The sequence below is a fragment of the Rhinoderma darwinii genome, chromosome 11 (assembly GCF_050947455.1).
Source record: "Rhinoderma darwinii isolate aRhiDar2 chromosome 11, aRhiDar2.hap1, whole genome shotgun sequence".
Taxonomy (NCBI): domain Eukaryota; kingdom Metazoa; phylum Chordata; class Amphibia; order Anura; family Rhinodermatidae; genus Rhinoderma; species Rhinoderma darwinii.
Genome location: NC_134697.1, coordinates 51,707,693 through 51,723,789, shown reverse-complemented (window position 1 = coordinate 51,723,789; position 16,097 = coordinate 51,707,693). Strand labels below are relative to the sequence as shown.

General features: G+C 40.4%; 1 protein-coding gene across 1 annotated transcript in view; it reads left to right on the top strand.

Annotated features, from left to right (window-relative positions):
- The window catches only part of HK1 (hexokinase 1), a 46,368-nt gene that overhangs the window by 14,510 nt on the left and 15,761 nt on the right, over positions 1-16,097 (top strand). Inside the window, exons 3-10 of the mRNA XM_075841449.1 lie at positions 3,751-3,899; positions 10,426-10,545; positions 11,310-11,405; positions 12,150-12,249; positions 12,331-12,514; positions 14,423-14,578; positions 15,104-15,337; positions 15,748-16,052. Coding sequence (XP_075697564.1) covers positions 3,751-3,899; positions 10,426-10,545; positions 11,310-11,405; positions 12,150-12,249; positions 12,331-12,514; positions 14,423-14,578; positions 15,104-15,337; positions 15,748-16,052 — 1,344 coding nt within the window. The remainder of the gene's footprint in view (positions 1-3,750; positions 3,900-10,425; positions 10,546-11,309; positions 11,406-12,149; positions 12,250-12,330; positions 12,515-14,422; positions 14,579-15,103; positions 15,338-15,747; positions 16,053-16,097) is intronic.

The window sequence follows — 16,097 nt, the reverse complement described above, 5'->3', positions numbered from 1 at the left end:
TAGACGTTTTAACCTGTTCGGGTGGTTTTCTAATTTGAGCAGTTTGATGATATTTACTCTGTGACATTTTGAAGACGGCATTACTGGCCAGTGTTGTATGTGTCTCTGGTTTCTTGTATTCCTATATTTAGTCTGGAGGCAATGACAGCTGAGCAGCAGGCTGGTTAAAAATACAGGGCGCTAACAAAATGAGAAGGACAGCATGGTTCAGATTGAAGGTCTGTCTGTGGCACCTGATCTTCTTCTCTCCTTTGTTATAGGTTACATTTGTATTTTTGCACTTTTAAGTGATTTATGGGTGCAAGTCTTGGCATAAATTATACATCTTTGTTACAACTATACATTATGCATTGATCACAATGAATATTTTTTGGCAGCCATATTGGGCTCCTCTTACACCATGTTTATGGCTATAGTTGAGGCATACATTTTCACAGCAAAAGAAAAAATGGTATCCGGACGTAAACTCAAAAGGACAGTCTTTTAGCATATGTTTTGCCCATAGGATCATGGTACGTAACATCCTGGCTGCATCACTCTCTCTGCCTTTACAAATCTTGTTCACCATATAATTCTCTTGCTGTTGGGCACCCAGTTGTCTCTTTTCACAAGCACCCTGTTAGCTTTAACCTATGACCTTGGTGATGTTTGTATTTGTATGCCAGTGCATTTTTTTTTTACTTGCAAATCCCCACCAATGGTCCTCTCATTTGCATAGCTTTCTGTGCAGTGATTGACCTTGTATAGATCAGCCTTCGAGACCTTGGGCAAGTTGTATCTTGAAGCTCCTGAGTGTTGATGGAAGACCTTTACCAGCCCCTAACCATCTCTTTCAATGTATAGGAGTTATTTTTCCGTCTAGTATCACTGCACTATAGTGTAATAATATAATATGCCATCACAGCTCTGAACTACCCGTTTAATATTGTGAGACCGAGGGCCCCCACAGACATCAAGGCCCGGGTGCAGGTGTAACCTCTGCACCCCTATAGCTAGGCGGCACCACAGCAGGGTAAGGTATATTCTTGTCATGTGGACCTGGGGATTCTCCTAGTCTTTTACCGGTCATAAACATACACAGTGCAACTATTTCACCCAAAGTAACAATCATTTATAATTGCACCATTTATATCCAGTTTTGGAGTGATAATGAATATATTGTCACACATTGCGGCTGTGTCACCATCTGACTAATGATATATGTCTCACCATACCTGAGCTTTCCCTTGGTCTACGGTCAGGTTTCATTCCAGGTGGGTCTTCTAAATGTTAAAAGTTCCAGATACAGTAGTAATGTACATAGCCCTAGCTTCACTCTGATGAACTACCACCGGTATACGGTTTCCTCTCCCTAAACTGTATATGTGGTGTCTGGATAAGATTCTTGAAACAACGTGGGAGAAGCTATGGCACCTGACCATTGACACCACCCTCATCATCTTCAGTAATTCAGCCATACGTTGATTATGGAGTATAAATATCAGAAAACTAGCGCTTGTTCTAAAATGCAATGTGCTTCTTACTATCTTGCCATTGCCATTACAGGATAATTACAGCATGTGTATGTGAGATAGCGACGGCTGCCATCGAGATTTTGGGAATAAATTATTTAATAGGCATTCCCTGGTATCTGCAAATGATCAGATTCCAGAGCTCAGTCAGAACAAGATGATCACAACCGTTTTGATCTTTTTTTTTTCTCAGATAGATTGGAAAATCTATTGAAAAACTGAATCTAATTATGTTATCACTTTTCCAGTCTTTTTCAGATCATTTGTAAAGCAAAGAAACATTCCACAAAATAAAAAAAAGACATTTGAAAACACAAAGCGTGCGTGAACCTAGCCTAATGATAAATGCTGGTAAAAACCTTCAGATTTCAACAGGATTGAACGACTATCTAATATGCATGGGGCAGAATTATGGCCCTTTTACACTGGCCAATTATCGGGAAAACGAGCGTTCACTGAACGCTCCTTCCCAATAATTGCCCACTGTAAACAGGGGCAGCGATCAGCCGATCAACGAGAAATTGCCTGTTTATCGGTTGATTGCATAGTTTTAAATGCCAAAACTTTTATCTTTGTTGACAGCATATCTCCCCGTGTAATCAGGGAGATGTGCGCCGACATGATAGAAAATGTATGGGGACGAGCGATAGGATTAACAATCCCACGTCCCTATACCAGCTCGTGTGAAAGGAGCAAATGAGCGCTGTTCAACGAGCGGTCTCGCACCTTAACTGGCATTGGGGTGAAAGAGGATTACGGCAATGTTTTCCAAATGCTGGATCCACTGTTCCCCATCAGATATGTCACTGACAGAGGTGTCTGGGGGTAACTTATTCCTTTTCCCTATTGAAATAAACATACATTCTTTGTCAATCTAAGAGTGCATATTTATGGGGATGCCAGGGGAAGATTGCAGGATGACATTAGGCCAGATCCACCCACTAAACAGCCCCAAAAGTTCTGATCGGAGAGGGACAGAAAATAGTATGCCCCATTTTTTAGTTATTATACGAGTCGGCCACTGAGCAACACCAAGAGGGATTAGATGCCCCAGTTGTCTATTCCACTTCTTGCAACATTAGCCATTACAACAGATATTCAGTCGTTGTCCATAAAGCTATTTGGATGTCGCTAGTCTGAAATAGTGATGACTGATATTACATTTATAACCATTCAAAGACAAAAAATGCTATGAAAGAGCACAAGCACACCATAAACTCACCAGAAAGTTACTACGTTGAGTGTCGATTTCCATTACAGTAAAGACAGAATGATTATAAATTACACGTATCTAATCCTTCAGTGGGGATATAAGGTAACAACCACCCATAGACTGAGACAAAGGAGCCTCAATTAGGTAATGCTCTCAGTCCAACAGAACTGTAGGTCCCTTTCATGTGATTTCCATAGACCTGCCAAGACCTCCACCACTTGAAGGCATTAATGTGGTTTTGGATAGTTCTTTCATGGATATCTTGGATAACAGACAGAACTGCTAAAAGGATTATTACTAGGGACTAAACCCATGGAGGAACTTATGCATCCCCCAGCATAGAAAGAAATACAAGTATCCCAGAAAAGATTCCGCCACCTTCTTCCCTACCTTGCTTCATGGGTTAAGAACTCCCTTCATTCCTTTGCTTGCTCTTGAAGTTAAAATAGACTCCAGTTATGGTGTCTGTCATCAAAGTCAATACAAATTACGGTATAATTGGAACCGAGTCAATTGTCAGCAGTGGGCAAGGCAGGTGGGCACTCATTTATAGAGCCCTATGATTTCGAGTTACACCCGTGTGCTAGCTACAGTATGTAGATAGGAAGTGGCATGACCATAAAAGAATATGCTCTCTGATGGAAAAAAGCCTACATACATTTTCATGGTACTTGTATAGGTATTAATAGCTGATGTTTTATGCTTTGTACTGTTTATGATCCCTATTGTTCTAGCAGGATGAGTTTACTGTTTGCATTGCTTAATTTTATTGCACTTAACATCAGATAACTTTCACCACATTAACTGCGCACTAACCATTTTTTATGTACATGTTGAATTATCCAGCGTTTAGTTAAAGTGCAGCTCTGGATTCACTCAAGCTTGACAATGGGACATCTGTTATAGTGTTTACTTTGTGATACATGTGCTGTAAAATGTCTGTAATTATAGGAAGCAGCGCTCCTATCGGAGAATGTGTAGCCATGATCAGCTAAAGATATTCACAATTTTTGTCTTGTTAAACAGAAAAGGGAGATTTCATTGCACTGGATCTTGGTGGATCATATTTCCGTATTCTGCGTGTGAAGGTGTCACATGAAAAGAAGCAGACGGTTCAGATGGAAAGTGAAATCTATGATACGCCGGAGGACATTGTTCATGGCACCGGAACACGGGTATGAGTTTTGTAGAGTTTTGAATGTATGAGGAAAGTTTCTTTCCCAAAGTAAGAAAAAAAAAAAATACCCGCAAATCTAAGACTTGGTCTTATGACAACCATTAAAGGGGTTTTCCCATCAAAGACATTTACGATATATCCACAGGATATCCCCAGAAAATGCATGATTGAACAGCAGCGCACGTCTCCTTAATATATTCTATTATTGGTCAAACATCCAGTAAAAAATGGCAACGTTTCAACCCGTGACAAGTGGAGGGTCTTTCTCAAGCCTCTGAGGATTACATTACGTCAGACTGGGTTTGTCTGATTTTACAGCGTGACGCGGTTCCTGATATCGGGATTTGTGCTGCTTCAAATACTTTATTTTTTGGATTATATCCACAGGATATGTCATAAATGTCAGATAGGTGGAGTTCCCAGAGGTGGGACCCGCATCTATCTCTAGAACGGAGCCCCCTAAACCCTGTTCTAGCTTTTTGTGCTCATGCTGCCTCCCAGCCTCTTACTGATTACATGGTCGGGAGTTACATAAACAGCGTATCTCGCTGAGCTACACTGTTTCCGTAACTCCCATAGTGGTGAATGGCAGTTACGGAAGCAATGTAGCATTAGAGTTACGCGGTTTCCGTAACTACTGTTCAGTTCTATGGGAGTTATGAAAACAGCGTAGTTCAGCGAGATACGCTGTTTATGTAACTCCCGACCATGTAATCACACATGGTTTTTGTCTGGTGTTTTAAGCTGTATTAAAAAAAAAAATACACGTAAAAACACAAACATATTTTAAATGTTATGAATATTTTATGGCGTTGTTACATGCGTTCTTGATGGATTTTTTTATTTAGTGTTATTTTGTACTTTTTTTACTGCCGTTTTTTAAAGTTCTATAGAGAAGCCTATGGAGAAAAACATCCAAAAATATTCCCTACCCAGAGGCCCCCTAAACCCCGTTCTACCACTCTCTGTTCCGGCTGAAGTGTGTGATTCCTGACCATGAACAAGAAAACGCCGTTCCGTAACTCCCATAGTAGTTAATGGCAAATTCAATATTAAAAATAATAATAATAGTAATTATTAACATATTTAAATCCCTTGTGTTTGTATGACAAATAACTCACTTAAAAGGAATGTGTCATTTCTTGTTTAGACAATAGATGAATCTCAGCTCTGGGTAGGGTTACTCTCTGTCCTAGTATACCTAAATTTATTTTAAAAATAATAAATTTGAGGGCTATATCCTGATGCTACTTAAGGTCCTCTTACACGGCCCGACATATTTTATACTGTCCCATTTTAGCTGTAACAACGAGAACTGATCAACGAGACAGCTCGTTGATCGGCGCTCGTTTGCTCCTGTCGCAAGGAGCTATGTATGGCGACTAGAGCTCGTTAATATGATCGCTCATCCTCATACATTTCTATAATGTCGGCAGCACGTCTCCCTGTTTCCACAGGGAGATGTGGTGCCAACAACTATAATATTTTCAGCTGGAAAAATATACAATCGGCTGACTGTTGCCCTGTATACAGGGCAGTGATCGGGAACCAGCATTCTGTGAATGCTCGTTTGCCTGATAATTGGCCCGTGTAAAAGGGCATTTAGATATATTTGCTTACTTTTTCCTTTTATCAGCTTGCCTGGGGAATGAGGACGTCACATAGAAGTAATGCATTTAATTGAAAGAGCAAGCAGCCAGAGACAAAGAATGAGCCATTTTATTTCCATCCTGTTAGTGTTGCACATGGTTGTTGTTGTTGTTGGTTTAGTGAACATTTAGGTTCCACCATTGTCTTGTCATAATTACTTTTCTTGGTAGTGTTTGCAGAACTACTAGCTTGAAAATAGTTCAAATGTAGATATTACGTCTGTTGAATCTGCAACTAATATACTTGGATATATCAAATATACTTGGAATGGCTTAAAGGGGTTTTACTATCAGGGACATGTATGACATATCCAGAAGATATGTCATAAATGTCAGATAGATGCAGGTCCCACCTATCTCTAGAATGGGGTCCCCTAAACCCTGTTCTACCGCTCTCTGTTCCGGCTGAAGTGAGTAATTCCCGACCATGACGAAAACAGTGTAACGGAAGCAGCGTAGCTAAGCAAGCTACGCTGTTTTCTTCTTCATGGTTGGGAATCACACGCATCAGCAGAACTAGAGCGTGATAGAACAGAGATAGGTGACGGTCCCAGAGGTGGGTCCTATCTGACATTTATGACATATCCTGTGGATATGTCATAAATGTACATAATGGGAAAACCCCTTTAAGTGTCCTGATATATACAGTGAAGGAAATAAGTATTTGATCCCTTGCTGATTTTGTAAGTTTGCCCACTGTCAAAGACATGAACAGTCTAGAATTTTTAGGCTAGGTTAATTGTACCAGTGAGAGATAGATTATATTTTTAAAAAAAAAACAGAAAATCACATTGTCAAAATTATATATATTTATTTGCATTGTGCACAGAGAAATAAGTATTTGATCCCTTTGGCAAACAAGACTTAATACTTGGTGGCAAAACCCTTGTTGGCAAGCACAGCAGTCAGACGGTTTTTGTAGTTGATGATGAGGTTTGCACACATGTTAGATGGAATTTTGGACCACTCCTCTTTGCAGATCATCTGTAAATCATTAAGATTTCAAGGCTGTCGCTTGGCAACTCGGATCTTCAGCTCCCTCCATAAGTTTTCGATGGGATTAAGGTCTGGAGACTGGCTAGGCCACTCCATGACCTTAATGTGTTTCTTTTTGAGCCACTCCTTTGTTGCCTTGGCTGTATGTTTCGGGTCATTGTCGTGCTGGAAGACCCAGCCGCGAGCCATTTTTAATGTCCTGGTGGAGGGAAGGAGGTTGTCACTCAGGATTTGACGGTACATGGCTCCATCCATTCTCCCATTGATGCGGTGAAGTAGTCCTGTGCCCTTAGCAGAGAAACACCCCCAAAACATAATGTTTCCACCTCCATGCTTGACAGTGGGGACGGTGTTCTTTGGGTCATAGGCAGCATTTCTGTTCCTCCAAACACGGCAAGTTGAGTTAATGCCAAAGAGCTCAATTTTAGTCTCATCTGACCACAGCACCTTCTCCCAATCACTCTCAGAATCATCCAGATGTTCATTTGCAAACTTCAGACGGGCCTGTACATGTGCCTTCTTGAGCAGGGGGACCTTGCGGGCACTGCAGGATTTTAATCCATTACGGCGTAATGTGTTACCAATGGTTTTCTTGGTGACTGTGGTCCCAGCTGCCTTGAGATCATTAACAAGTTCCCCCCGTGTAGTTTTCGGCTGAGCTCTCACCTTCCTCAGGATCAAGGATACCCCACGAGGTGAGATTTTGCATGGAGCCCCAGATCGATGTCGATTGACAGTCATTTTGTTTGTCTTCCATTTTCTTACTATTGCACCAACAGTTGTCTCCTTCTCACCCAGCGTCTTACTTATGGTTTTGTAGCCCATTCCAGCCTCGTGCAGGTCCATGATCTTGTCCGTGACATCCTTAGAAAGCTCTTTGGTCTTGCCCATGTTGTAGAGGTTAGAGTCAGACTGATTAATTGAGTCTGTGGACAGGAGTCTTTTATACAGGTGACCATGTAAGACAGCTGTCTTTAATGCAGGCACCAAGTTGATTTGGAGCGTGTAACTGCTCTGGAGGAGGCTGAACTCTTAATGGTTGGTAGGGGATCAAATACTTATTTCTCTGTGCACAATGCAAATAAATATATATAATTTTGAAAATGTGATTTTTCTTTTTTTTTAATATATAATCTATCTCTCACTGGTAAAATTAACCTAGCCTAAAAATTCTAGACTGTTCATGTCTTTGACAGTGGCCAAACTTACAAAATCAGCAAGGGATCAAATACTTATTTCCTTCACTGTAGTGTTAATATCTTGATCATTCAATTTAGCTGTGAATCGGTTAGCAGACAAAGGTCTCCTGTTTTTGACAGCCTGTAGCAAGACTTAACAAGTAACCACAGGGCCCTGTAGCAGAATGTAAAATGGGGGGCCACTCTATTATAATCACCATCATCAGCAAATGAGTTTACAAAATTTAAAGCTTCTGATTATGTTGGTCTCTACTGTGCCTATTATGTCCTTCTCTCTATTACTTGGCTTTTCAGGGCTCCGCATTCAATAATCCATTGCCAATCGCCTTCCTCCCCAATTCTACTTCAGATTGAATTTCTCTATCCCCCTGCATAACTGCATCTAACCTTTGAGGCTACTTTAACAGTGGGGATGGGTTTCTTTAGCTTTTAGGCCCCATAGCAGCTACTATGCATACTAGCACTAGCCTACGGCCTGAAGTCTATCAGTGATCTCCAGACTACTTGCTGCAGTCAGTCAATAGACAATGCATTAGATGCTGTTGATGGTCTTGCAGGCAACCTGAAAAAAAATTAACTTCCTTGTAGCCCTGAATATGCATACTCTTCAAATCGACAATATGTATAATATTGTCCTGGACTTGATGGAAGAGTCCTGCTATTACCTGGTTTAGACTGTCAGATCCAAGACAATCCAATCAATAATTAGTTTCTTGTCATAGCGATTAAAAAAGAATCTAATTCCACTGTATGCTTAATTTATTTTTTTTTTTAAATTGACACCTCCCTCCTTGCATCTCGTACTCCAGCTCAGCCCCCATTTACTTAAATGGGACTAAACTGCAACTGCACCCTGTTTTCTCATTCTGCACAATTATTGTCTTGTGGCTTTTGCGGTATTTGCTATGGTTTATGGTTTTTGACTGTAAGGGCTTTACTTTACATGTAAAAATTTTTAGTCTTTATTGTACTTCCCCAACTTTCTCATTTTACTGTTTTCATGAATGTTGAGACATCACGTAACAGATGTTATGGGATGCTTGGTGTAAAGGGAGCTTAGATCTAAAAAACAATGTGTTATTACGTCTGGTCAGGATGATCAATATGGAGATGTTGGGGTTCCTTAAGAATATTTAAGAAACAAAACCTTAGAAAAGAAATGACCAATACAATTAACCTTTGTGTTTATTTGTTACTATAATAAATCTTTCTGCATCTGCTACATTCATCCTGGACAATAGCTGAACTGGAATGTTCTTAAGATGGACATACATGGGGAATGTGGCCCAAGCCAAGGAGCATTTCAGTAGTACATTAAGAAAGGCCAAACAAGAAAATACATTTCACTTGATCCATATGATTTTCACCATAAATATTGCTTGTATGAAGAGAAATATTGACCACCTGCGTTGACCCATGTGAATTTTTCTTAGGCAATAGGGAAATGAAATGAAGAATACATTGTAGAATTGTTTTACTAATTACTAAGAAACAATAGCATGCACTTAGTGGGGGTAGATTTACTCAGGAGGGTGTTTTATTCCCCACTCTAAGAAGGAATGAGCATGGAGTAAGATGCAATTTATTTATTAAAAGGTGCATGCCTCTTAATAAGTTTGTCGCATCTTCGGCTGTTCCAGAAAAGAAAATCTAGTTCAATTGTTGTTGTTAATTATTGTCTTTCCATCTTATATAACTGGTGCCGCCAACATTTAGTGGCCTCATTTAGCTCTATAAACGGTCTGGTAATCACTCCTGTCTTCCGTATCCTTGGGTTAAAAGGGTTTTCTGGAATAGTATAAAGCATCTTCTTTTTTTTTTTTTTTTTCAGAAACCGATCCACATCTTTCCATGGGCTGTGTCTGGAATTGCAATATTCCAATTCATCCTCATTCAAGTGAATAGGGCTGAACTGCAATACCAGACATAGCCTATAGACAGACGCGATACTGACTCCCTTTTCTAATACCGAACAACCTATTTAAAGGCCATAGGAACCAAGACATTTAGCTTTTCCAACCCTCTTCCCCATCTTTGTAAGTGTCATCTCAGCTGCACATGAAATCCCACATATCAACTATGTGAGTTCCCCAGCACACTAATATTATAGAAATTGTTATAGAACTTCCTGGTGGATCCAAATGTGTCTGAGACTACCTGTTTGGACACGTTACTACATTTTTATTTGAGCATTTTATGGCAGTGTGATTTTGACGCAGCGTGGCACTGTTATTGGGCCAATTATTTTTGGGGGGGGGCGGAGGGCATCACAACTTAACCTCATGAATCACTCTTGAATTAGGGTGTCCTTTAAATGTCTTAAGATGACCATAGACATGGCCAACTACAATTTAGTGGTCAGGGAAATTATTATAGGTTATATTGGTCCAAAACGTTCTTTTTTCTACCTTTCTTTGTACCAATATATCTTTGCTTGTAGGGTGTTCGCAGATGAATATTACGCTATTAAACCTTATTGTACTATTGTTTGATCATCAGCAAATGATGTTTGTATTGAATTGGACGTCGGGCAAATGACCAAACACCAAAGCATCTGAACATCAATATCACAGCGTCAGTATAATTGATCATTAGAACGCATTATTAGCTAATAATTTGGAAATAGGCATCTCATCTTTTATACACTAGAATAATTTCTTTTACAATTCCTTCCCATTAGCTTTTTGATCATGTTGCGGAATGCCTTGGAGATTTCATGGAAAAGAAGCAGATCAAAGACAAGAAATTACCTGTTGGATTCACCTTCTCCTTCCCATGCGCCCAGTCAAAATTAGATGAGGTAACATAATCCAAATATGACTAGTGAGTAATTCTTACACGATGTCTGGAAAGGGTGTAGCCTGAAGATCCGGGGCATCAATTTAAATTCAGACCAGGGCTCCCGTTCAATTGTCACATGCCATTTAAACCACTTTTGTACTCTTACATAGCAAAAAGGCCTTTGGGTTCATTCCGGCACCGGAATCCAGGCTCAATAGATACCCCCCTGACAGGCGGCCATTGCTAAATTGCTTGTCTAGTTTAAAGGCCCCTTTACACTGGCTGATAAGCGGCCGGTGCAGCGACCGCTGATTAACGAGACATCGTTGATCAGCGCTCGTTTGCTCCTGTCACACGGAGCTATGGATGCGGACGAGCGGTCGTTACTCCGATCGCTCGTCCTCATACATTATCATCATGTCGGCAGCACGTGTCTCTGTTTACACAGAGAGATGTGCTGCCGACAACGATAATATTTCACTTTTGTAAAACGATACGACCAGCAGATGATCGAGCGTTTGCTCATTCATCTGTGGATCGCTCCCCTGTTTACACAGGGCAATTATCGGCAACGAGCGTTCTATAAACACTCGTCTGCCCGATAATCGTCTAGTGTAAAATCCCCTTAGCTGAATCATAATGATTATCTTTCTATAGTAGCTGACAAGATTTTTTTGTTGGGATCAGCACAGAAATTGCAAGATGTTTAGTTTTTTTTCAGCAATTAGGTAGGAATATATTTTTTTTCCTATTTGTTTATTTCACTATTTTTTTTCCCCACAGGGTGTTTTGCTCACATGGACTAAGCGATTCAAGGCAAGTGGAGTTGAGGGGATGGATGTGGTTAAATTACTGAACAAGGCCATCAAGAAACGAGGGGTGAGTTTTGATTTTGAGCAGAATTCTATTTACTGTGACAAATATATTTAAATGGAGAACTATCCACCTTGCCTTGTATCCATCAGTATAACCTATGCGTCGTTTTCTGGAGTTCTCATTTTCTAGGTACAGATGGTCCCAGCTGAGGAACATTCTGTACAATTATTACCATACATGAATCTGTGGTAAAAAGTTATGCTGATCTTGTATGCAATAATTGTATGAATTGAAGCCAGATGCCAATTTGAGCGATTTAAGGCCCTTTTACACCGGACGATAAACGGTTGGTGAAGCGAGCGCCGATCAACGAGACATCGTTGATCGGCGCTCGTTTGCTCCAGTCACACGGAGCTATGGATGGGGACGAGCTGTCGTTACTCCGATCGCTCGTCCTCATACATTATCATCATGTCGGCAGCGCGTCTCCCTGTTTACAATAATCAATAAACGATAATCTTTTACTTTTTTAAAACAATACGATCAGCAGATGATTGAGCGTTTGCTCGTTGATTTGCTAATCGTTCCCCTGTTTACACAGGGCAATTATCGTCAACGAGCGTTATATGAACGCTCGTCTGCCTGATAATCGTCCAGTGTAAAACCCCCTTTAGTCTGTGAATGAAGGATGCATTCATTATACATGGCTTATCCCCAATTAAAGGATTTTACAATTGTCGAATATAATTTTAGTGTGCTTATTAAGTTTTATTAGAAATATATGATGTACTTGTTCTTGTTCTATAGGACTATGATGCAGACATTATGGCTGTTGTGAATGACACTGTTGGAACTATGATGACTTGTGGGTTTGATGATCAGCGCTGTGAAGTTGGCATAATCATAGGTAACATGAGACAATTATGTGTGTATAGGATTCTAATTACGGATAATATGGCAATTGACTTACTGTGATTTGTCTTCTAAGGTACTGGAACTAATGCCTGCTACATGGAGGAGTTGAGGCATATTGATTTAGTAGAAGGAGATGAGGGGAGAATGTGCATTAATACTGAATGGGGAGCTTTTGGGGATGATGGATCTCTGGAAGACATTAGGACCGAATTTGATCGAGAGATTGACAGAGGTTCCCTGAATCCAGGAAAACAGCTGTAAGTAACTTCAAAAGATGAAGAACAGTTCACACTAAAACCCCAAATTTACTTTTAGATTTGCATGCCAGTAGAATGAGCTACATTTACTTTGATGGTGTACTTAAAAACTACTATATAAACAGTATCCTAAGTGGTCTGAGAAAGGTTAAGGCTAATTTCAGTCAATCGACTCAGTATTGTACGAACTCTCAACAATTTTCAGCATGGCAGACAATACATCTAAGTGACCTACTCGGTTAGTGTTGATCCTAGACCTGGAGGCTCATAAGTGCCATATACTACAGTCAATGTTTAACTAAAATTTATAATTTCCCCAATCTGGGATCATGAAGAAATAATATTTTAGCTGTCCTAACATACAAGTGCTTACTGCTTCCATGTTTAAACTTTTTGGTAGGAAATATTTTTTAAGCTAGTGTCACAACATCAGCAAAACCATGTCTATAAGATTGCCTGTCTACACTACATTATATGGGTCACACAGAGCAGATATCTAACTAAACCTGCTCTTTATTACATAATAGGGGACAATATGACATTCAGTTTAAGGGTATATTCACAAGCAGTGACCAAAAACGTCTGAAAATACGGAGCTGTTTTCGCCTGAAAACAGCTCCGGATTTTCAGACGTTTTTGTAGCAACTCGCATTTTTCGCGGCGTATTTTAACGGCCGTTATTGGAGCTGTTTTTCAATAGAGTCAATGAAAAACGGCTCCAAAAACGTCCCAAGAAGTGACATGCACTTCTTTTTCGCGGGCGTCTTTTTATGCGCCGTAAAATTACACCTCGTGGGAACAGAACACTGTAAAACCCATTGCAAGCAATGGGCAGATGTTTGGAGGCGTAATGGAGCCATTTTTTCAGGCATAATTTGAGGCGGAAAAATGCCCGAATTACGCCTGAAAACACTGCGTGTGAACATACCCTAAAGCTCATATGTATGGCCAGCTTTATGCTGCCATTTACCGCACTGTTAGCATGTACAAAGTGGTGAAAAATGGCGGAATGGAAATATTGCATTTGAGAGACAGCAAAGGAAAAGCAATGCACAGATTATTAAATAATCCTTAGATCAACACTGTATGTAATATGTGTGACTTTTTTTAGCGACTTGTGTGTTAAAGGGGTATTCCATCACAAAGATCGTTATTAAATAAATTCCTAATTTAAAAATATTCTTAGCTATCCACTGCAGTCCACCCCAGGTCCTCTTCTTTGTATTTTCTCTGTGTCCATTATTTACGGCCACCGCCGCAGTCTGGCAGCGTTGGCCACACTTGTGAAGATGCTCCTGCGGTCCTCGGGAGAGAGCATTTGTAAAGCATGCCCACTAGCTCTCGGCCTGGCCACCTCTGCACTTCTCTATTGAAGTGAATAGGACGGCACCCAGGCATGCGCCCTATTGGACTGTCCAAAGAGCTTGTGACAATGAGGGACAATTCAAAAGAGGAGGGCAAGGACAGAGATCGGGGAGACAGGGCTTACCATTGAAGGGTTAGGGAAGTGGCTAGGGTCTGTTGTTCACAAATCTGCTAGAAATGTCCTATATAGCGGCGTTGTCAACCCACATGTAGAAGCGAGCTTGTCACAAAATGTGAGGGCATTGGACCACCCACAAGCTGAAGAAGCCAGGGAACGAGAAGCAGGGGGATTGAGTGACAGGAACATATAACATGGGGGTAAGAAAGTTGAAGACATACAATAGCTACTAAAAACGTTAACTAACAGTATTGTAAAGAAACAAAAATGAAAGTGCGAGATCGGAGTAACGTGTACAACAGATAATGATGGTCAGTGGTAAATACTGATAACTTATGGGGAAAACATTGATCGTCATATTGTTCTCTCTCTAGTGAACACCTTTTCGAAATGTCAATTCAAACCGTTTTCTATTTTCCCTGCAGGTTTGAAAAGATGGTCAGTGGAATGTACATGGGGGAACTTGTGAGACTTATCTTGGTAAAAATGGCTAAAGAAGGACTCATTTTCGAAGGAAGAATCACTCCAGAGCTGTTAACTAGAGGAAAATTTGACACCAAACATGTATCTGCCATAGAGAAGTAAGTTAAATATATATAGTGTAGGAAACTTGCCAAGACGCAAAGAAAGCAAAATTTTGATGAGATATTGCTGAAGTGTAGAATGTGTGGAAATGTGTCCTGCTGGCTCTTATTATTTGTCCTTATTTAAAGTCAATTTCCAGCCACACAGTTCCATTAGAAGACAGGACCTTCCAAGTTTTCTCCCCATCATACCCCTGAGTATCAGGATATGCAAAAAGTAGGGTTACAGGATGCAAAGTGATGACTGACACCCACCCTGGGCAGCCCTTCTCAGGACTTCTAAGAACTGTATCTTACATGCAAAGGGCCAGGCCAACTGACCCTTCTCTTCACCCCCTATCCCTCAGACTTCTGAAAGGTTAGCCCAAGAGAAAGGGACATGGGAAAGAATTTGAATGCCCAATCTCCAGACAAAACTGTTTTTTTTTTAAATACCTCACTAGAACAATAAATTTCATAAGGAGTCCTGTGTATTACCTGTTCGTATTTCATAAATTCAATAAGTTTATATTTCCTTTTCAGGAGCAAAGAAGGATTAAGCAAAGCCAAAGACATATTGACTAGATTGGGGGTGGAACCATCTCATGAAGATTGTATAGCTGTGCAACATGTCTGCACAATTGTTTCCTTCCGATCTGCTAATCTGATAGCTGCTACACTGGGTGGGATCCTAACCCGTCTTCGCGACAATAAAGGTGTTCCCAGACTGCGTACCACAGTAGGCATTGATGGATCTTTGTACAAGATGCATCCACAGTAAGTAGTTAATGGGTGATGTAGCAGATAGAGGAATTTGATCTTTCTTCCCGCAACAGATTCCTCCTCTTGACATCCTACTTTAAATTTTGGGGTGCACAAAAGGGGGGGTGTAAATACAGCTGTTTACTTTAGAATCATATACCGCAGGCATACATGCAATTATTATGGTATTATTGGAATATTCCTTTAATGCATTACATTATCTTTTTACCTCACGTATAATATTTGTTAGCTTTAATATAATAGTTTGATGTGTCTTTTCATATATGCTATGAATTTATATGTATGGCATTAGCAACTTTCTCAATAAAAAAAAATATTACAGTGTCATTTAGGTCTGAAACGTATCCTGTACTCATCAGGTCTGCTAAGGATAAATGAAAGTTCCTTCTGTGTGTTTTCTGCAGATATTCCAGGCGCTTACATAAAACAGTCAGGCGATTGGTCCCGGACTCAGATGTTCGATTTCTGTTGTCCGAGAGCGGCAGTGGTAAGGGAGCGGCTATGGTGACAGCAGTGGCTTACAGGTTGGCTGAACATAGGAGACAGATCGATGAGACACTTGAGGAGTTCAGCCTCAGCCATGAACAGTTGTTGGAGGTGAAGAAAAGGATGCGGATCGAGATGGAGAATGGACTGAAGAAGAAGACTCATGAGGTTGCAAAAGTTAAAATGTTGCCAACATTTGTTCGCAGTACACCAGATGGCACTGGTAATGATCTATATTTAAATATAACATAATAAGGAGGGAGCGTAA